Source organism: Prunus mume, linkage group LG6 (assembly GCF_029339155.1).
Source record: "Prunus mume cultivar Tortuosa linkage group LG6, ASM2933915v1, whole genome shotgun sequence".
In the NCBI taxonomy this organism is placed as follows: domain Eukaryota; kingdom Viridiplantae; phylum Streptophyta; class Magnoliopsida; order Rosales; family Rosaceae; genus Prunus; species Prunus mume.
Window position 1 is genome coordinate 9919355 of NC_142703.1, and position 21066 is coordinate 9940420.

The 21066-nt window shown below is 37.5% G+C and overlaps 4 protein-coding genes across 14 annotated transcripts; 3 read left to right on the forward strand and 1 right to left on the reverse strand.

The window, feature by feature from the left end:
- The first annotated feature begins 1093 nt into the window (after positions 1-1093).
- Positions 1094-2510, forward strand: LOC103334414 (uncharacterized). Of its 6 annotated transcripts, none has more exons than XM_089054650.1 (6): positions 1114-1258; positions 1393-1416; positions 1534-1641; positions 1719-1814; positions 1904-1996; positions 2083-2510. In XM_089054650.1, coding segments are annotated over exons 2-6 (585 nt in total). In that variant the 5' UTR covers positions 1114-1258; positions 1393-1415; the 3' UTR covers positions 2370-2510. The 6 variants fall into 6 exon arrangements, with proteins under 6 accessions (XP_088910778.1, XP_088910775.1, XP_088910776.1 ...); XM_089054648.1 differs by having other exon boundaries at positions 1115-1258; positions 1393-1420; XM_089054652.1 differs by lacking the exon at positions 1393-1416 and having other exon boundaries at positions 1094-1258; positions 1907-1996.
- Positions 2511-4414: 1904 nt separating this feature from the next.
- On the forward strand, positions 4415-12568 carry PRP39 (Tetratricopeptide repeat (TPR)-like superfamily protein). Of its 6 annotated transcripts, none has more exons than XM_008237375.3 (14): positions 4415-4686; positions 5209-5687; positions 5874-5977; positions 6470-6699; positions 7320-7487; positions 8229-8592; positions 9090-9233; positions 10222-10374; positions 10461-10577; positions 10761-10841; positions 10937-11086; positions 11575-11880; positions 12019-12129; positions 12243-12568. In XM_008237375.3, the coding sequence occupies exons 2-14, from the start codon at positions 5246-5248 to the stop codon at positions 12357-12359; spliced, it is 2487 nt and encodes an 828-aa protein (XP_008235597.2). In that variant the 5' UTR covers positions 4415-4686; positions 5209-5245; the 3' UTR covers positions 12360-12568. The 6 variants fall into 6 exon arrangements, 5 of the variants coding, with proteins under 5 accessions (XP_008235597.2, XP_008235600.2, XP_008235599.2 ...); XM_008237378.2 differs by having other exon boundaries at positions 12246-12568; XM_008237377.3 differs by having other exon boundaries at positions 4431-4588.
- Positions 12569-13597: 1029 nt separating this feature from the next.
- Positions 13598-18858, forward strand: LOC103334412 (Nuclear transport factor 2 (NTF2) family protein with RNA binding (RRM-RBD-RNP motifs) domain-containing protein). The gene is made up of 9 exons (XM_008237374.3): positions 13598-14104; positions 14206-14340; positions 14870-15179; positions 15604-15860; positions 16087-16273; positions 16675-16796; positions 16871-16936; positions 17657-17735; positions 18382-18858. The coding sequence occupies exons 1-9, from the start codon at positions 14066-14068 to the stop codon at positions 18528-18530; spliced, it is 1344 nt and encodes a 447-aa protein (XP_008235596.1). The 5' UTR covers positions 13598-14065; the 3' UTR covers positions 18531-18858.
- A 91-nt stretch (positions 18859-18949) lies between these two features.
- On the reverse strand, positions 18950-20884 carry LOC103334411 (uncharacterized). The gene is made up of 4 exons (XM_008237373.3): positions 20744-20884; positions 19626-20494; positions 19362-19534; positions 18950-19272 (listed from the first exon to the last, which is right to left on the reverse strand). The coding sequence occupies exons 2-4, from the start codon at positions 20424-20426 to the stop codon at positions 19131-19133; spliced, it is 1116 nt and encodes a 371-aa protein (XP_008235595.2). The 5' UTR covers positions 20427-20494; positions 20744-20884; the 3' UTR covers positions 18950-19130.
- Between the last annotated feature and the right edge of the window lie 182 nt (positions 20885-21066).

Here is a 21066-nt window from a genome sequence, read left to right on the forward strand (position 1 = left end):
TCGAATATATTTAATGCGTATAGCCGAACGGCTAAACTCTTTAAATATTAATATATTTCAAACGTACAGCCGGAACCCGTATAGCCGCGCGGCTGTAGGATTTAAATATTCTCATATATTTAACGCGTATAGGAGCGGCTATACGTTTTAAATATTAATTTATTTCAAACGTATAGCCGTATTAATATATTCATATATATATGTATATATTTAAAGACTATAGCCGCCCGGCTATACTATTAAAATATTCGAATATATTTAAAGTGTATAGCCGCGCAGCTATACACTTGCTGGACGATTATATTTAACAAGTATAGCCGCACGGCTATAACATCAAAAATATTCAAATATATTTAACGAGTATAGCCGCGCGGCTATACACTTTAAATATTAATATATTTCAACCGTATAGCCGAGCAGCTATACCATTAAAATATTCGAATATATTGAATGAATGTAGCCGAGTGGCTATACGCTTTTAATATCAATACATTTCAACAGTATAGCCGCGCGGCGATACCGTTTAAATTTTAATATATTTCAAACGGCGTATACGATTAAAATATTCGAATATATTTTACTACTATACCCTTTAAATTTTAATATATTTCGAATGTATAACTGCACGGTTGTACTCTTTAAATATATACGAAGAAAAAAAAAAGAGGAATTTCAACTCCTACAATAACAGGAGAATGGTAGATAATGAAGAAGATGAACCAAATTCATATGTGGATCAATAAGCAAAACAAAGAGATCATTTAACCAATAGTTATTCCCTAACACCCTAAGCATAACCAACTTCAAACAGCAAGAATCCAAATTTTGGAGTATTCCAATATTTAAAGTGCGGATACTTCAACTTCAAACGGCATGTGATATGCATGGAGATGAGTAAGACTACAAATTATGGTTGACATACCAAACTTCAAACCCATATTCCTCAAACATAGCCCCTAAAATAGTTAAACCTTAATCATTATGATTAAGTAGGAAAAGGGTTTCATCACATATTCTGCCACTCAGTGACCGAAGAATCAATTCTGCTTGCTTGGTTTTCAAGTCAAGATATGAAGAAGGCATCATTCAGTTTATCAGGTATCATGTGCTCATATGAACTTGTGTCGGACTCCAACTCAGGTTACTTGATTGACTGTATGCTTGAAAACCCAACAAAGATTTCTTCAGGCTCTCCAAGGAAACCAACCTTAAAGGGCAAAGCCATTCAAATTTGAAAACAGACAGCAAATTCCAAAAAGTGAGGTTTCTTCCATGCCTACCTTTCTTCTTTTGAGCTTTTTGTCTCTTGCTTTCTAAACAAACCTTCTGTTAACCCTCTAATTCTAACATTTTCATATTCTACTTGTGGGCAATCTTTGTTTTTGGCTGTAGAAGCACAAACAACAAAACAACGAAGCGAGTAATTCTAGATCAGAATTTTTTTTGTTCTTCAAATTTTCGGGTTTTTTTTCATGAGCTTAGTTTTTTGTGTGATATAATGTAATTTTGTTTTGCTTCTTTTGGATTTTGAAGTGTATCCTAAAGTGAAGGTGCGGCTACAAGAACAAGATGATTATTTTTCCCCACAAAATCATCACAGGACATTGCTGTTGACAAATGCCTCTGATGAATCTGTCCCTGGTAAAATTTCGAAGTAAGAAACTGTCATCTAACTTAATATTTGAAATTCTAAATCAAATACATATATATTTTTGCAGGGAAGGAGATTCAAAGCTGTTCTCCACCATCAATTGCCATAACCAAGAAGGCTTATGTCTCCAAGCTACCGGGACACTCCATTTCTTCATCCAAAGGTTTGATTGAACCTTAACAAAGTTTACCCTCAAACATTCAATTAACACTCACATTTATCTGAAAAATTAAACATACTTGTCAAGGACAGCAGAGAACAGTAGAAATCCTGGTAAGGCTACAAAACCAGCTGATGCTAGAGCTTGTTCAATCCTTCGTCCCCGTGCCGTCTTATCTAGCCCTGGTAATTTCATTTATGATTTCCTTACACCAAAATTTAGTAGCTCATGAGATAACAGAAAGTTTTACTTTTTGATTTTTGGTTTTCAGAAAATGATGGGATGATTGGAAGCAGGAACAAGGTGGTTGATAAAAACTCATTGGCTGTCAAAGTGCATAACACAAAAGAGAAAGTGGCAGCTGCCCAAAAGCCCCAGCAACCCAAGATCGTCCAAAGTCAGGTGAAGAAGGCAGCAAGGCCTGTGAACATGACCAAAAGGCTCCAACAAAGCGTTGATAAAAAGAATGGGGTTGTGCAGAGTAGAATTCAAAAACCCATGATGGAGAAACAGCAAGCAAGCCTTGGAATGAGGAAACCAAGTTGCACTTCAACTTAATGTTAGACATATCACATTGGATCAATTTGGATGTGCCAAATGATCTGTTTCTTTCATGAATTGAGCTTTCGTAAGGTGTGATGTGTATGAGTTTCAAGAATTTATATATGTTTATCAGTCCTGTTTTCATACGGTCCAAGAGACTTGTTGTCACTCACCCTTTGATCTTAGATCTAATCTAAGGATTGAAAAAAGAGAGTAAAAAATCAATTTTATTTTATTTTTACTACATAATATATTAATTTAACTTAATAAAAAACTAAAAGTTAACAAAATAAATAATAAAAGTTCACTAAAATAAAAACACATTCAGAGTAGAAAATCATAACCGTGTTCTTCCTTTCAACTCCGGTGTAGCAGATGAAAATCTGCAGACATGTTGTTACTCAAGCCACCCACAGTCAGTTGAATGCAAAGGCATAATCTGATTTTCTTTTTCTTTTTTCGCAGACCTTAATAGTTTTTCTAATTTGTGCTCTTTCACTTTTTCGGTTGCTAGAATTGGTTTCCTTCTCTTTTAGTGGTTAATATGATTTCTATGAATCTCAGTCTTTCTTTTTTATCAAACAATGAATCTTAGTCTTGGCTTCTGGCAACAATGTTGTTCGTCATTGATAACATGTAGTCCCATTCTCCTCGACTCTATGGTCCAAAGGATTTGTGGTCAATGAGTATAGCCTAGTAACTAAAAGTATGGTGTGTGGAATATATTTAACGAGTATAGCCGTGCGGTTATACGCTTTAAATATAGACGAAGAGAAAAAAAAAAAAAAAATTGCAACTCCTATAATAACAGGATAATGGTAGATAATGAAGAAGATGAACCAAATTCATATGTGAATCAATAAGCAAAATAAAAAGATCACTTAACCAATAGTTCTTCTCTAAGAGCATCCACAGTGGGAGGTGTAAATTCGGGAGTGTAATGCCACTTTTACATCCCTTTTACATCTCCGGGGGGTGTAAATATGTTTTTGCTCTAGTGGGGTGTAAATTGGGGGTGTAGCCGTGGGTCCCAACCTTTTATGTTTACTTTTCTTCATTTTTCTTCTCTTTTCTCGAGTGGGTCCCGCCAACAAGGGATGTAAAAATAGATGTAAATATACATTTTATTTTACATCCCTATGGTGGTGATGTATATTTACATCCATTTACATCTCCTCATTGGAGACCATTCCAGTGACTCGGAGTGTATATTTAACATACATCCATCACTGTGGATGCTCTAACACCCTAAACATAACCAACTTCAAACAACAAGAATTCAAATTTTGGAGGATTCCAATATTTAAAGTACGCAGCACGTGCTTATGCATGGAGATTAGTAAGGCTACAATTTATGGTTGAGAGATACCAGACTTTAACCTCATATTCCACAAGACTATTTTGCTTCCCTCAAGATTATACTTTTTAGCTTTTGATTTCATTATCTTCTTTGTTGTTTTTGCATCAATCATTGAGAAAAAGAAGTTTGGCATGGATCTTACTTTCTTCCTATTCTATTTTGGCCCTTTGTTGTTTTTGAACTTAGAATATCTTCGAAATTTCTTTCGTACTTGAACTTCAATTTCTAATACAATCCCATCCAAACAAGTGAAAATGGATGCTAAATCATTATTGTTAAAAGTCATCTAATCATATGATAAGTTTTCTCCTCCATAGTTAATTCCACGATCTCAATTGCAAGTAAGGTTGACAATTTTTCAACATGATTAAACAAACAATACGGTAAATTTTCTTCTCCATATTTCTAATCACAGTTTGACATATGCGTATCCATTTTTCTTTTTGTGTTTTTGATGGATTATTTTTGTATATGCGTTAAACTGTGATTTTTATAACTTCCAGAAAAGCAAGGAAGTAAGGAAGCAGTGTACTTATATTTTTGGACTGGGCTATGGTCATTCACAAAATGCCCAAAACGTCTTTGTCCACAAAATTAGACGGGCCTGATCAAAGCCGAGGCATCATCATCTGCACAGCCCAAATCCAACATCCAAGAAAAGCTCCACGTCATTAACAAGAAACGAATAAATTAAGAAAAAGAAAATAAAAAGAGTCACCTGCCCTACGTCTACCACCGCTTCAAGTTTCCTCTGTTCTCTCTCTTCTGCTGTTTCGTTTTACCACCAAAAAGTTTTTACTCAAAGGCTTCAAAATCTCCATCTTCCTCGAAGCTGAGCTGAACTCTATCGAAAACGACGCCGTCTGTGGCCCAGGTACCTCCTCTGCGAGTTCCATTAACCGCCGTTCCCCTTCCTTCTTTGTTGCGCTTTCGAATTAGGGTTTATCCTGCCAAACCCTAGGCTTAATCCTGGTTAGGTTTCTCGTATTTTTTGATTTGCTGCTAAGCGTGTAGTCTGTGCTTTGCTTCTTTAATTTTACTGTAATTTCTTTAATCTTCAATGAGTTAAGTGGCCTTAGTGTAGTATTTATATTGTATATAAAACACACATAAATTTGGTACAGTTCCTTGTTTTAGGTTCTAGAAAATTATAATTTCGATTATGAAATTAAAGAGTGGTGCAACATATTATTGTTCATTGGGAAAGGGAGAATTCATATAAATTGTTAAAATTCATCGAGATTACTTGATTTTTATTTTTATCCTATCCAATATAAAGTGTAAATTTCAATGCAATGAACCTAAACTTCGTTTCCCCCACCACTTTTATATGGATTGGGTTCTTCTTGTTGGGATTGATTAGATTGAAGTCTTGAAAGGGTTATTTGCACACTTGTTCTGTCCAAACTGTTAGTGAGAGATGTATTTAAGTGTGCCACTCTTGCTGTCTCAATTGTTGAAGAGCTTATAAGTTTTTTGTTTATATTCTTGCAGTTTGCACGATACTAGAGCAAAAATTTGATCGTCAAGTATGGGGGATAGTGAGACAGTTGTTGCTCAAACATCTGCAGTGATGGGATATACATCAGCAGGATATACCACGACGGGCTACACTGATGCCAACTCAAATATTGCTCCTGATACTGGTGCCTTGCATTCTAAGGAGACCACAGAGTTTTCTACTTCTGCTGCTCCGGCAGATGCATATTCTGCGGATCCCAATTCTCTCATTCAACAATCAGATAGTTACACGACATACGAGACTAAACCATCTGTTGGAGTGACAGATGCTGGTGGGAATGTTACTGGTAATGAAAATGATGCCATGGAGTCATCTCATGCTGCTAGTTATGATTCTTCTGTGAATGGTGTTGCTGCTTCCGGAACAGGAACTGTTTCATCTGTTGATAATGGAGATGCTACAGATAATGTGGCCGGATCTGTTGATGTTCAACAATTTGGAGATGGTTCTGGTATGCTATTTCTCTTTTTTTTTAAAAAAAAAAAACCTTTTGTTTAGCCGATTGACACCATTGACCATATGATTTGATCTGTTTGCTATTTTGTTCCTCCTTATAGATTATGCATCTGAAAATCCGGATTCACTTCATTTAACTTTTTACATTTTTTCTTATATTTATTTATTTATTTTGCTCAAGCTATGTCTGCTGAAGAAGATAGACTCTGGAACATTGTGAGAGCTGATTCCTTGGATTTTAATGCCTGGACTGCTTTAATTGAAGAGACAGAGAAAGTTGCAGAGGTATGTTAGCTTGAATTTTGAGTCATTAGATGAAGCATATGGTTGAATGTTCCTGTTTCTCTTTTTCCCCAATGTAAGCACATCAAGAGATGGCAGTGGGATTTTCATGGGTGTTGTAGAATTGTGAACCTAATAGTGCCTTGTGAGAAACTCTCTTTATTCAAGTATGAGTCATCTGAGATTGCAGAATTGTGAACTTAATAGTGCCTTGTATATGTTCTTAGATGTCATGTGAGATTAGTTCTCTTAGTATGCCATGATGTTCCCATGGATTTGCATAACTGGGTATATGAAAGCAGCTACCTTCGAATGCATATGTTACTTTCTTGTTTGTTTTTCTATAGTGACACTAATTGTTAATACCGTAGGTCTTGTTGGTTACTGTTTTGTCACCACTTCTTGCTTTCATAATTCATTGTCTATTTGAATTTCATTTGTATATAACACCTAGCACCTCTTTGGAATTAACATTTGCTCAACATTCTTATGCAGGATAACATACTGAAAATTCAAAAAGTTTATGATGCGTTTTTAGCAGAGTTTCCTTTGTGTTATGGTTATTGGAAAAAGTATGCGGATCATGAGGCACGTCTAGGTTCTATGGATAAAGTTGTGGAGGTTTTTGAACGAGCAGTTCAAGGTGTTACCTATTCAGTTGACATCTGGTTGCATTACTGCATATTTTCCATAAGCACATATGGAGATCCAGACACTGTTAGAAGGTAATAGCTGTTCATTTATGCATTCTTATTGTTGGTCTTTGTTTTGGTAGTTTATGACTGCATGCTTTTCTCAGTTGCAAGAAACTGGTGTTCCTGCTTTCTAACGTCATTTCAGTATGATTGCAACAGTGGTTCTTCACATGTATTACGGAAAGGTTTGATGGGAATGCACTTTAGAAATCCTTTTCTGATGTGCAATCCCTTGATTTTGAGGCTGCTGTACTAGTGTAGCTTTTTGTTTCGTTTTGTGTTTATAAGGATCTGATACCATTTTTTGGCCTCAAATATCCATTCAAACTCCCATACCATGAAGACCTGCATCTTAGTAATTTAGTCAATGAATTATGGCTCTATTTAACTTTGACACTCTGAAGTGCATCATTATGCAAATTGCTGCTGAGAAGATCTCGTCCAGTTAAGGGCTTAGATGGCCTCTATCACTGCTCCATTTGACGGACATAGTATGGTTTATTTCAGGAAGGTAAATGCAGCGTTTAGAAGTGTCATATGGTGTTAGAGTGAATTGTGCCGGTGTCTCCCTTTCATGGATGTCTTTAACTCATATGTATTGATACTTGTACTCATCTCATCACAACACTTCCTTTTTTATGGTCTTTCAGGCTTTTTGAGCGAGGATTAGCTTATGTTGGAACAGATTACCTGTCTTTTCCTCTTTGGGATAAGTACATAGAATATGAGTACATGCAGCAGGAGTGGGGCCGCCTTGCCATGATCTATTCACGAATATTAGAGAATCCAAATCAACAACTGGATCGGTATTTCAACAGGTGATGACTCCTAGCAAATTTACATGTTTGTTTATATTTTTAAATCTACACTGGGGTTCTCTTTTATATTTTTCTTTGTTTTTTATTTTTGGGTTATCATAATTGGGTTTTCCATGCCTAGTATTGCATTGAAAATTATGCCAGAGGTGATTGCCTGTTCTTGTTGATGGTTTCTGAATTGTTTGCTTCATAAATTAGGGGACTGCTTTTACCTGTATGTGTGATACATTGCTTCCCTGTGCTTTTTATATCACGTACTCATCCATGAATAAGTCTAACATTGTTTGGAGTATATGCATATGCAAAATCCTGAAATTTAGTGAAGAACTTAGGAAAAGATTTCTATCTATTCTACCCTTTGCATTGAACATCACATCCTTTTTCTTTCAATTTTGTTTTGGAGCGTCTGATTCCAAATTTTTTGTCCCAGGATGTATGACCATAGTTAATGTATGCTCCCTGCAATGCGAGTAACCCTAATACTTTAAAGGTGTTCAAATACAAGCCACATGACCTCCACAAGAGCCCTTTTTGTATTCTACTTTTCATCAATTTAGGAATGCATGTCGTCATTTGTGATTTTTGTAACAGTATACAGGATGCACTACAATTGTATGAGTGCTTTGACATGCATAGTTTTAAATGTCCTTTTATGTGTATAAATATTTATGTGGATAGTGCAACATCCCATGCATAATATTGAAAATGGGTTTGTATTCATGGTGCCAATGGTTTTAACAGCTTTAAGGAGTTAGCGGGAAGTCGGCCACTCTCAGAATTGAGGACTGCTGAAGAAGCTGCAGCTGCAGCAGGTGCACATTCGGAGGGTGGTGACCAAGTAAATGGTGAAGAGGTTGGATCTGATGTTGCAGAACAGTCTCCTAAACCTGTAAGTGGTGGCTTAACAGAGGCAGAGGAGTTGGAGAAGTATATCACCATTAGAGAAGAGATGTATAAGAAAGCTAAAGAGTTCGATTCTAAGATCATTAGTTTTGAAACAGCTATTAGGAGGCCGTACTTTCATGTGCGGCCCCTCAATGTTGCAGAGCTTGAAAATTGGAACAACTACCTAGACTTTATAGAAAGGGAAGGCGACTTTAACAAGGTATTTTCAGTGAGTTTGGTTTCCTTTTTTGATTTTATGGCCTGTAGTTTTTAGCTATCCTGCTTGTAATACAGTAACTCACAGTTAAGTAATATTTGCTGCATCATATGCTTTATTGGCTAAATCGTTGGATGAAGCAACTTTTAAAACGGGAATTTGAACTGAGACTAAAGCATGGGCCTTCGATTTGGTTTCTTCGAGGCTAAGTATTTCAAACCCTCATTTGTCAGTGCACGTTCTAGGTTCATGATGTGTTTGTTAGTAAATTTTATTATTTTTAAAGTTCCAATGTTATGCATGCAGGTATCTTCTTATCTTCCTAACCATCTGTCTGTCAGGCAAGGAGGGTCCCTCCTTTCCTATTTGAGGGGCCTCTCTGTTCTACTAATGGAGTATTTCTTGTGCATATCTCTTTTGTGTTTTGTTTTATCCATTGGTTATTATTGTGGTGTATGAATGCACCTTTTTGTAATTAGGTTTCTGATTTTGTGAATCAGGTGGTCAAGTTATATGAAAGATGCCTAATTGCTTGCGCTAATTATCCTGAATACTGGATTAGATATGTTCTTTGTATGGAAGCCGTTGGAAGTTTGGATATTGCCAATAATGCTCTTGCTCGTGCAACCCAGGTCTTTGTGAAGGTTGGTCCTTGTAATTTATCTTCTTGTATGCTATCAACTTTGACATCTAGAGCTAAGAGATGAATGAGCTTCTATAACTGTTTATTTTGAAAGTAATGATAATAAAAAAAATACAAATTTATAAATAAACCCAATCCTAGACATGTATTTATAAAAAAACCCAAGCACTATTTAAACATAGAAACACACCCAAAATCAACCACAAAGTCAACTTTTTGGGTGTGTTTATAAATGGGTTTTGAGTGTGTGTAATGATGGGTTTTGGGTGTGTTTATATGTTTAAATAGTGCTTGGGTTTTTTTATAATTTCAACCCCCATTTTGGGTGTTTTAGTGAAACTCCCTAAAAAAAAACCACGCCTTCCTTTTTTCTCATCTATCTGGAATACATGTAAGTAGTTTGGTTAGTGGAAAAAAAGAAAAAGAAATCTAGTTAAAGGGATAGATTGTGTCGATAATTGAAGTCCTAAGGTAGTTGAAATTTGGAAGTTGTCTTTGAGATGGTTATGAAGTCCACTGTTGTGCATGAATTCCCAAGTTTCTTTGTCTAGAACGGAGTTTATATTGACCTGTCATAGTTACAAACATGAGTGTGAACTTATATTTCAAGTGTTGAAACTGTTGTAGATTATTGGATATTGAACTCTCAAAAGGAGTTCTCTGTTATGTTTGTAACCCTCACCTTTCCTGGATGAGGAACGGGCAATGAGGAAAGTGCAATCTGTTTACACCCCGCCCCACAAAAACAGATAGATAACAGGGACCTTTTTGTTTCAGATTATCAGCCTTGCACATGGTTTGCACTTGTCTTATATTGAATTTGAGGGTGTATTACCATATGCTGATTTAAGTAGAGTAATGTGTGGAGTTGATATTGCTATATGAACTACATTTTGGAGCTCGCCTCCCTCATGTTATCACTTGATTGAGGAATATTTCTTTTTATCTGGGAATGTCTAATGTATGACTTGTTTGTCTTGAAATGGCAGAGAAAACCAGAGATTCACCTTTTTGCTGGTCGGTTCAAAGAGCAGAGTGGGGATATACCTGGTGCTCAGGCTGCCTATCAACTTGTACATTCTGAAATTTCACCCGGGCTTCTTGAAGCAATCGTTAAGCATGCAAACATGGAACACCGCTTGGTGAGATGATATAAACAAGTTGAACCTTACCAGTTTCCTTACACATGTTGCATGTTTGAACCTGATTGTCTCTTTATTTTTCACAGGGAAATGTGGAAGCTGCCTACTCTTTATACGAACAGGCCATTGCCATTGAAAAAGGAAAAGAGCATTCACAGACATTACCCATGTTGTTTGCTCAGTACTCTCGGTTCACATACCTGGTAGGTTGTTAGTTAATGTCTGTCTTTTTTATGGATTACTGCCGAAATTACTTAACTTAATTCAAGTGAACTAGATGTCCTTTTATGATATGCATCCTTGAATTTTTTGTGCCATTTTAGGATATGCATCTGTGAACTAAATGTTTTTGCATCTCGTTGCTTTTTCTTTTCATTTGTTCCTAGGTATCTTTGAATGCTGAAAAAGCTAGAGAAATTGTAGTTGAAGCGCTTGAGCATGTACAGTTATCAAAACCACTACTTGAGGTTCTCTCTCTCTCTCTCTGCATAATATATATGTATTCCATTTTCTCTCTTAGAAAATAAACTAATTTCACGTTTTTCTTTAATTCTACTTGCAGGCTCTGATACATTTCGAGTCAATTCAGCCATTGCCAAAGAAAATTGATTATTTAGATTCGTTGGTTGTGAAGTTCATAGAGCCCAGCTCAGAAAACCCCAATTTCGCGAGTGTTACCGACAGAGAAGAGCTATCTAGTATCTATTTGGAGGTACATATATTTTATGTTTTCTTGTAAGATGAATATTCAAAGAGGTGTTTATATATAAAACCGTACTCCTTGAGTTACATGATTTTTGACCGGATCCTCTCTCTCATACTCACACATTACACTCTTGAAACTCAAGGGAATATGTAAAGTGCCTGAGAGTTTCTATGTTGGTCAAGCTCGGGAGGTTAATATTGACCCAGTTTTTTGTTAACTGGAGGAGTCTCTGATGTTTTTGTTCTTGAGGAGTAGTAGACTTCCTCCGGAAGTGGAAAGGTTTGAGGTTTGTTCTGCTTTGTGAGTTTTATTTGGAAGTCTTGTGGTGCTTTATTACTACCTGAGTGCATGTGATGTTCAGCCAGTGATGAAATATCTTAGTTGTTTCTTTAATATCTTAATTTCCATTTGTCCTTTGTGCCTTGGAACACAAATTTTCTGTTTCTCTTGGATTTTGGCCTAAAATTCTGATGTGCTTGGAAATGATTTTGCAGTTTATTAATCTCTTTGGAGATGCACAGTCTATAAAGAAGGCCGAGGATCGCCATGCCAAGCTCTTCTTACCTCATAGGAGCAGCATGTCAGAGAAAAAACGTCAAGCTGAGGACTTTTTATCTTCCGACAAAGTAAAGATGGCAAAGTCTTACTCTGGCGTTCCTTCGCCTGCCCAGTCTATCATGGGAGCATACCCAAGTGCACAAAGCCAGTGGCCAGCTGGTTATGGTGTACAGCCGCAAGCTTGGCCACCAGCTACGCAAGCTACACAGGGACAACAGTGGACCCCTGGTTATACTCAACAGGTAGTTTTCTGACGTGATGCATTTAGTAGGGAGAGATGTCTCCAGATAGCAATTTGGCTTCAAAATTGGATTTGGTCCTCATTTCAATTAAAAAAAATTTATTTATCTGATCTGTTTATTCAAATTTTCTTTTAATAGCCATACAATGCATATGGTGGTTATGGAAGTGGCTATGCCAATCCACAAATGCCCGCAACGACGCCACAAACTGCTGCTTATGGTGCTTATCCCTCTACATATCCTGCTCAGGTATACAGCACATTATCGATATCTTTTAATTTGTTTTTCGTTTTCTTTTGCTTTCCTTTCTTCTTTGTCCCTCCCATATGTTTTCTGAGCTGATAGTTTAATTACAATTTCAGCAGGCCTTCCCTCCACAAAGTTACGCACAGCCAACCGTGGCAGTAGCAGCGGCAGCTACAGCACCAGCGCCGCAACCTGCTGCAGTGCCTCAGGCGTATTATGGGACTTACTACTGAGTTGGCAGGACTAGCCTGCGATATTTTGCCCATGTAATCTAATTTTCTCCTTTTCTTACAGAACCCAATCGACACAAGTTTTTTGTTGGGGGAACATTGGTTTGTAGCTAACAAAGATTTTTGAAGAGACGGGAATTAGTGATCAGTTCTAGTCGTGTATGGCAAATGTATTTTAGATAATTATTTTCAAACATTTTTACGCGTAGAAATTTCTTGATCTTCAACAATGCCATTTATTTGTTGCGTACTGAAAGCCTTCAAATTTTCTGATCCATCGTTCCTCCAACTTCAAGGTAGACAAAATGGTTCTAACATGTGGGGTGTCATTTCATTTAAATAAATTAGAAAAAAGCTAGGAAAGGAATCTTCAAAACCAACAGTCTTTCCTTGTTGAAAGCAAATTTCTGTTTACCTTCTTGTTTTAGCTTTTTGTGGGCCGGTAAATATCTCTTTGCCTTATTTAGGTAGTGGAAAATCAGACCTGCCCAACTCCTCACGTTATGGGGTGATTGACAGTGACGCTTTGGGAATCAGTTCCTCCATTAACATTCCATCCATGTTCTGTGTTTGGCAATAGCCAATCCAAACACATGACTTGAACCCTAATTGTCAAACTACACCGTACCTCTCCTTCCTACGAGATTGCACTCGTACTCTTCTGAGACTCAAAGGCAGGAAACTAGGATGCCATGACCTTTGCCCCACGTTAGCAAATCCGACCAAAAGATCAAGTGGATCATCTCCTCATATGCTCGAGAAATGCTTTTATATTTTCGTTTCGTTGTCCACATCCCTTCCCTCTTTTGATAGGTGATGTAAGGATAGAGACGGAGAAAAACAACAATGAAACAAGGATATGAAAGTTTTTCTCCATATGCTCATCCACAACTACTTTCTCGCGACACAATAAGAACTTGATTTTTTTATTATAGACAGTTATTGAACAGTTGAAATGAAATATGCATTAAAAAATCTGAAGTATAAAAGGAAAATGCTAGAGAGATCAACTTTAGATACCAACTTATGTACCATCTCTCTAATAGAATGCGAGACTCATTATATTAGTAGGTTTCACCTCTATTAGAGAAATGGTACACAAGTTGGTATCTAAAGTTGATCTCTCTAGCATGACCCTAAATAAAAACTTGTGCTACGTGTTTTCATTCGAATATCAGCCGTCCATTTAATAAAATGAAACGCTGAGATTACTTGATATATTGGTTGGACACCTTTCCCTTGGTTATTTTGTACCTTTACGCAAGCTTTCCTGGGTTTTGATGAGCGGTTGCGATTCGAAGTAATCCAACGGCTGTGATCTTCTGCAGCAAAACCCTTTAAAATTAGCGAATCGGAGTCTCATAAGCCAAAGCCGGAAGCAAGCAAAAGCAGAAAGAAGCAGAGGCAGAACCCTTTGGAGTATACAAAGCCCACTCTCTCTGTCTCTCTCTCGCGCTCTCGACGCTAAGCTCTGTATCGTTTCCTTGGTTTTGAAGATTTCTTGGCGGTCTGAGCTTCTGGTACTTTCGAACGACGAATCCCAAGGTGCCGTAAAACCTTGGGTTTAGGGTTTGGGATATATAATTGGCTTGTGTGTGGATCTGTGACCGATCGATCAGAGTGTAGACGACAGTGAGTTAGGGTTTCGTAGAGTATAACACGGAAGTATTTCACCGTCGCTGCATGCGTTTGTGTTGAGAGAGGAGGCAATGGCAAGTTCTTATCCTGGAGCTGTTAGTGCTGTTCAGGTCAAGATTCAATTCCTGCAACCTTCAAGTGTATATTTATATTTTTATGTATAGATTTAGGGTTGCGTATGTGTGTAATGTGTGATTTGGGGTTCTTGCAGGTGGGGTCGTACTTTGTGGGGCAGTACTATCAGGTTCTTCAAAAGCAACCAGATGTTGTTCATCAGTTCTACTCAGAAGGAAGTTCCATTATCCATGTCGATGGTGATTCCACAGATTCTGCTTCCAGTATAGTGGTAATTGTTGCCTTTCTTGGTTCAGTTCTTTTTATACAGTTTGATAAATGAAATCGACATGCGAATCGATCTTTTTTTATTGTTAATTACTTATTTCTTTGCATTGTGCTTTTAGTTCGAGTAAAAAGCTCTATCCCATTCACCAACCAAGACCAAGAAAGGTCACTTTATATGGATTGAGTTGTTGGAATTGTTATCACCTTAGGAATTTAAGATATTGTGTCTGTGATATAATTACGAGCTCAAGATGAATGTCTTTGATTTAGCCTTACATTGTTTTCAGGGAAGCAAATTTATATGTAATACCTGCCTTTTTTTTTGGCTTTATCTTACTTGTGATTTCTATGTTTGTTATATGTTCCTTGTATGTCTTTTGTCTCAATTTTTTTGAGTGTTCATGCATAACCTTTTCCATACAGACGAGCATGTCTGTCATTTGTATTCCTAAGTTGATTTGTTTGAGACCCTTGTGCTGTTTTTTGCGCCCCTGTTAAGTCATTGGTTCATTAGATATCTTTTTCTTCTGCAGCAAATTCATACACACATACTGTCACTACATTTTACTTCAATTGAGGTCAAGACAATCAATTCTATTGATTCTTGGAATGGAGGTATTCTTGTGATGGTTTCTGGTTCTGTTAAAACAAGGGACTCCACTGTAAAGAGGAAATTTGTCCAGACCTTCTTTCTGGCTCCTCAGGACAAAGGTTACTTTGTTCTCAACGATATCTTTCAGTACGTTGAAGATGGAGTTGTTTTACAACATCCTGCACCCATACAGTCAGAAGGCAGATATGATGTGCAACTGAGTGCCTCTAGCCCTCTTCCAGAGCCACCAGGTATTGTGACACTGTACTGATTTCATCTATTAGTTGCTATATTGGAATTTCTTTTTACTTATTGAGCTACTTTTGGCATGGGGTTCCCATGTGTGGACATTTTCTTTATAAATATCAGAGTACTATGCTTTTGAGCATGTAATGATTTTGATAATGATTCTATTTTCTTTTACATTTTCTATTTACCCTTGGTAAGTCAAGATAATATTACTATTAGACTTGGGTAAGCCCTTTTATGCAGCTGTGTGCTTGTGCTGCTTGAATATTCCTTTTTCTGGCTGTTTATTGTGGAAGGTATGCATGCATGTATCATCCTTATGAATTAGAGAAGTGCTCTCTATGCATCATTGCAAAGATCTCAACGATTAGTTTGTGGGAGATATTTTGGTGTGTATGTATTGGATATAACTCGGTGTTTTTGCAGTTTCTGACTATGTTTTCGAGGAAGAGGCAAGGGAGTACATGAACTCTGTTGATATAGAAGATGATCCAGTTGACAAGTATAGTCTCCCAGAGCAACAGGTGCAGCAAGATTATGAGACTGAAGTTGTGGTGGAGGAAACTCCTGCAGAGGAAACATATGCTTCATTTCAAAGCGTGGTGAACACTGTTCAAGAAACACCTGCTGTTTCTGTAGAGGAACCGGTGGGAGAGCCTGAAAAGAAAACTTATGCTTCTATAGTATGTGCCTAAACCCATGACTCTTGCTACTTCGGTGTGAGAATGTGTTTATTTCCCCATTTGTGCCTTTGTGTGTGTTTTTTTGTGTTTTGGCAGGCATTGGCTTTGACTATATTGCTATTGTGCATCAATCTTATATTCAATTATCTATCTTCTCATATTTTGTTGAGCATGCTTTAATAACTTATGTTTGACTGTTTTGTTGTATATGACTGGAAAATAATAGTTGCGAGTTGCTAAAGGGCCATCTGCACCAGCAATAACTCCACAACCTTATTCCAGAAGTGCTCAAGCTCCTTCAGAATGGAATTACACGCCTCAGCCCACTGTTGAACAATCCAACTCTGCTCTATCGTTTGTGCCTGAGTCTGGGGCAGAAGCAGCAGAGGAAGGTTACGCGCTAGAGGAAGAAGGTGGTTTGTTTTTGAGCCATGTTGTAGTGCTTAATGACCTCAGAAACTAAATTATCCATTGTTACTTTTTTTTACCTTGCTGCTTGTTACTTCTGGTTATAATGAGGAATATCTGAGAGATTCTTTGCTTTTTATCGGAATTGAACCGATGCAAAGACCATGTCATTAATTTCTATTATGAATTGTATGGCAAAGATTCTCGATATGGTTTTTGAAATAAGAGCATGCATGACTAATTTAGGAATGAAAGTTTAGTTTCTTACGTATGACGTGTTGTAGTTTTATGAATTGGGGATTTACTGCTGTATGCTTGAGACTTGGTGAAGGTGAAGGTTGGACCATTGAATTTAACTTAGTATAAGCATTTGTAAGTTGAACCTCATTTTAAATAATTGTTCCAGGTGAATTGAAATCCGTCTATGTAAGAAACTTGCCTCCTACGGTTACTGAAGATGAGATCGAGCAGGAGTTTAAGAACTTTGGTCAAATTAAACCTGATGGGGTCTTTGTTAGGGCTCGCAAGGTGAGTTTGTCTCTCTACTTAGTGTCACTATATATGAACTTGATAGGAGCTAAAGTAGAAATTGGTGGATGCAGGAAATTGGAGTTTGCTATGCTTTTGTTGAATTTGAAGACCTTGTTGGCGTTCACAATGCACTCAAGGTTTGAATTTTTATATTATTAAATTGATGTATTATTTGCTTTCGCTTTTCAATATTATGGATTAAGGCAAGTTTCCTGTTATTTGATGGAAGTACTCTCAGTTTTCATATATGTTTATTGGATCTATTCAGGATCCTTGGGTCTTCTTGAATTTGTCTTTGGCCATTCATTTATTTAGTGGGTTTAAACTTTCCATATCTTGCACTCTTGTCGACATTGGGGATCTGTCTGCCTTTGTATATAATTGCTTATATATTGGATTGTGCTTGTTGTTTGTAATTTTATGCTTGCATATGTCTGGGGTTCAGTGCAATTTTTGGGTTGATTGGTTGGAGAGAAATGGTAGAATTTTTTAATGCAATGGATTTCTTGTGGGACATGGTCAGTTATTGGCAATTGCTGTGGACTTTGGTGTCTAGAAAATTTAGAGATACTCCATTCTTTTATAATTAATGTGGATTGGGTGGCTGTTGTATCTTTGGTCAGTTCCCTTTATTAGACATTTGTATTTCATGTGGTCCTTGGTGTTATTTTACTGTTTAGTTTTGATTGTAGAGGCTTTGTGGTATATGTGATGGATTGCTGGTCCATTGATGCTGTATTTTAATGTTTGGCGCATTTTATTAAACTTTATCAAGCTTCTTGTTAACATTACTCTTATACCGTGCTCTGTAGTCTCTATATATTTTGCATGGCCTGAATGTGTGTTTTTCCCTGTAGGCATCTCCGATTCAGTTGGCTGGAAGGCAAGTCTACATTGAGGAGCGGAGACCAAACAGCACTGGAGCTGCTCGAGGAAGTATGTGCCTAATTTCATTATTTTTTTTCATTAACGTCTTTGATGTAGCAACGTGTTTTCAGATGATGCCTATAGGATTTAATCTTTATAATAGATTTATGGGATGTGGGGTGGAGTCTTGGAGATGGCCCTTATGGTTATGTTTTGTCCTTACTGAGGTGATTTTGTGGATATGAATGTGATGGTGTTGGCAGCTGCTACATGGAAGTGGTGCTGCCTTCACAAATCTTAGAATATTTTGGTGGTAGAGACGTGCCTTTTCTCAATTTCAGTCTCAATCAATTTTGCTTTGCAATGTTCCTTCTTTTTGTTCTGAAATGTCATTCAGAAGCATTAATAGGATTGCATATAATCTACTTACTGCAGTACTTCCATGATGTATTAAGTGCTTTCACTAGTTTCAAGGTTTTCCATGGAACCAAATCATTGTCTTTCATGAGTTCAGTTCAGAAAATGTTTTAGTACGTTTATAGGAATGATGCTTAGTGAAGTTAATTGGCATAACCAGCACTTAGAATGTGATATACCGAATTATTAAGCAATAGTTTTCAGGTTTCATTACATGTTTTGGGTAGCGAAATATACTGCTGTTTTATAGTGGAGGTAAAATGTTAATTTGCTGAACTTATGGTCTCCTTACTTGCAGGAGGAAGGGGGAGAGGCAGAGGCAGTTACCAACCTGAAGCCACAAGGGGGCGTTTTGGTGGCCGGAGTTCAGGCAGGGGTAGTTACCAGGACGGTGGAGATTACAGCAGAGCGAGAGGCAATGGTTTCCAACAGCGTGGCACACGATAAGAGGAAGGATTTTAGAAGCACACAGGCAGAAGATCAAGGGAAACATTATCTGTGTTTGAAAGCTTTTCGAGATGCAGAAGATTCCCAGTCTAATATTTCCTCTAGATGGTTTCATGAAATTGTATTTGTACTTTTCAATGTCACTTACATGAAAGTTTATTTGGACTTAAGTCGACGGTTTATGCTTACAAGTTTTCTCTCCCCTTGGATGGTTTTTATCATGCAATTCAAGCGGGGAATTTTGGGCCTTTCAAGCCCCAAGTTGTGAGGAAATGTGATAAGATGTTTGTTTCAAGTTTTCTATATGAAGCCTTTCAGTTTTTCATGATTCTCATACGTTTTTTACGTTTAAGTTTTATTCTTATTATTGCTTTAGCCTTCATCACCAGAGAAAGGGGAAAAAGTTGAGACCATTCATCTCAGGAAAAAATGTTTTATGCATAGGCCATGAACATTCTTCATGAAGTTCTGAATCATTGTTTCCTACAAAGATCATGTACTGAAAATTCCTCTTTAAATACATGACCACAATCGCAAATGTATCACCTATATAGATTTACATCCCATAGTCACCGTCATTACAAAGCTATCAAAATTTTCTTAGGCACTTGCTGAAGTTATAATTCCTTCGTGACGATATGACGGCATGGCATGAAGATCGTTCCCTGCCGCATAAGCTTCATCTTCATCTTCGTCTTCCTCTGTTTCCCAGAGGAAATTAGCATATGCCGCATGGACATGGCTGAAAATCAAGAAGTAAAAAATTATGTCAAACTAAACAGGGCTTTCAAAATCTCAAAACATGTTTGATGTACACAAAAATTTGCGTACCTGTCTTGAGGTGCAGCTTGAACTGCTCGTTCATAATAGCTCAGGGCTCTATCTTGGTCGTGGTGCAGCTCCCATACTATATTAGCATATTGAGCCAAAACTTCACCATCTTTAGGGTCTGCTAGGATGGCTCGAGAGTAATATTCCTCTGCTCCATGAAGGTCTCTCTTGGTCTGAAAACAAACATGCAATTTGAGCACACTCACAAAGATAAAAAAAGGAACAAGTCAAAAATACAAATTTATTGAAGCAGAAGAGGCTCACCTGATACAAAAATTGAGCATAATTTCCAAGAAACAAAGGGTTGCCTGGATTTTCCTCAACCAGCTTCTCGTAATGCCCCTCAGCCCCATGGTTGTCTCCTCCATCATCACCAGATCCTTCCCAATTAACCTCTCCTCTACCGCGGCTACCCCCGCCGCCGCCGCCGCGGCCTCCACCAATCCCAAGCCCCTTTGCAAGATGCATTTCTCGACTCACAAGCTCTCTTTTCTCTTCAAAACCTGCACTCCATATTTTGTCCAAAAATTTCACATCCTGAGTTAAGCTCATGTTCTTCACCTTCTCCTCTAAACCAACATTTTCACCTTCCATGGCCACAACTCTCTCCACATTCTCCTCAAACTCTTCTTCCTCATCCTCATATTCTATATCACTATCTTCTTCAACATCTGAGTTATGAAGTGAAAAAGATGGGATAGTTTGCAGCATCGTGCACTTGAATCTTCCAGGAAAAATCTTGGGTGGTTTTAAGTCAGAGACATGATCTTCATTTTGGTGACAAGAAGCATAGGCCAGTAGTCCTTCCAGGTTCCCATCAGACTGAGCCCTTCGAAACCCGTAGGACGAAAACCGGTCAGAATCAACGGAGGGAGAGATTGGTGAGGAATTGTGTGAGATGTTGAGAGCCCCAGTTTGGTGGAATGAGAATTTGGAGGGAGTATGGTGGATGGTGGTTGGTTTGGTGGGCTCAGAGTGATGGTTGCTAATGATATTGGGACTGTCTGCTGAGAATGATGAAAGGAGAGATCCAATAACTGGTGTTGATGCGCTCCTCAGCAACATGATTGATATTCTTTGAAAGAAAGCTTTTTTTGCTAATTTTCCCTTTCTGCTCTGTAGATGAAAATTCTCTGCAAAATGACAACATAATATATATGAGTTACTGGAGTTGCATTATGAAGTTGCAAAATGGCAAATAAATTAACCCTTTCCTCTTCAATTATGCAGTTGCAGACACAAGAAAGAAAGTGCTATGTTTATAAAGGCAACATTTCTCTTCAGAAAAGAAGAAAAAAAAAAAAAAAACTCCCATGAAGAAAGGCTTCAAAGCTTGAGAAAATGAAATTGCAAGCAGGAAGGAGGAGAAGAAAGAAGCATACCAACTTCTGGGGTTCCAACCAATGCTGTAAATTACAAAGAATAATTAATTAATTATTGAGTCTTCTGCAACAGTGCTGCTGATATATAAAGGGGCGGCTAGAAAGGTGATTTTCCCTTTTCTTGTAAATGGAAATTATGATATTATTTGAATGGCTGAGAAGGCTCGGATTTAACTTGGTGCAAAATATCAACTTGTCTCATTTAGTTAGTTGGAAAATGGGAAAGCTCACTGGAACCTCATGAAGCTGAAAGCTCTGTCCTGCATCACATGCTCCGTTGGATGCTCTTACCTAACCCTTCTGAAAAGTCACAAGATTCTGAC

Bases quoted from the DNA above. Each gene is read 5' to 3' on its own strand.
- PRP39 (XM_008237375.3), top strand. From the start codon at position 5,246: ATGGGGGATAGTGAGACAGTTGTTGCTCAAACATCTGCAGTGATGGGA. The intron at 9,234-10,221 runs GTTGGTCCTTGT...TTGAAATGGCAG, and splicing joins CAACCCAGGTCTTTGTGAAG to AGAAAACCAGAGATTCACCT. The intron at 11,881-12,018 runs GTAGTTTTCTGA...TTCTTTTAATAG, and splicing joins CCCCTGGTTATACTCAACAG to CCATACAATGCATATGGTGG.
- LOC103334411 (XM_008237373.3), bottom strand. From the start codon at position 20,426: ATGTTGCTGAGGAGCGCATCAACACCAGTTATTGGATCTCTCCTTTCA. The intron at 19,535-19,625 runs GTGAGCCTCTTC...GTTTGTTTTCAG, and splicing joins ATGCTCAATTTTTGTATCAG to ACCAAGAGAGACCTTCATGG. The intron at 19,273-19,361 runs GTACGCAAATTT...CTTGATTTTCAG, and splicing joins CAAGCTGCACCTCAAGACAG to CCATGTCCATGCGGCATATG.
- LOC103334414 (XM_089054649.1), top strand. The intron at 1,642-1,718 runs GTAAAATTTCGA...ATATTTTTGCAG, and splicing joins CTCTGATGAATCTGTCCCTG to GGAAGGAGATTCAAAGCTGT. The intron at 1,815-1,903 runs GTTTGATTGAAC...TGTCAAGGACAG, and splicing joins CTCCATTTCTTCATCCAAAG to CAGAGAACAGTAGAAATCCT.
- LOC103334412 (XM_008237374.3), top strand. From the start codon at position 14,066: ATGGCAAGTTCTTATCCTGGAGCTGTTAGTGCTGTTCAG. The intron at 16,937-17,656 runs GTTTGAATTTTT...TTTTCCCTGTAG, and splicing joins GCGTTCACAATGCACTCAAG to GCATCTCCGATTCAGTTGGC. The intron at 17,736-18,381 runs GTATGTGCCTAA...CCTTACTTGCAG, and splicing joins CACTGGAGCTGCTCGAGGAA to GAGGAAGGGGGAGAGGCAGA.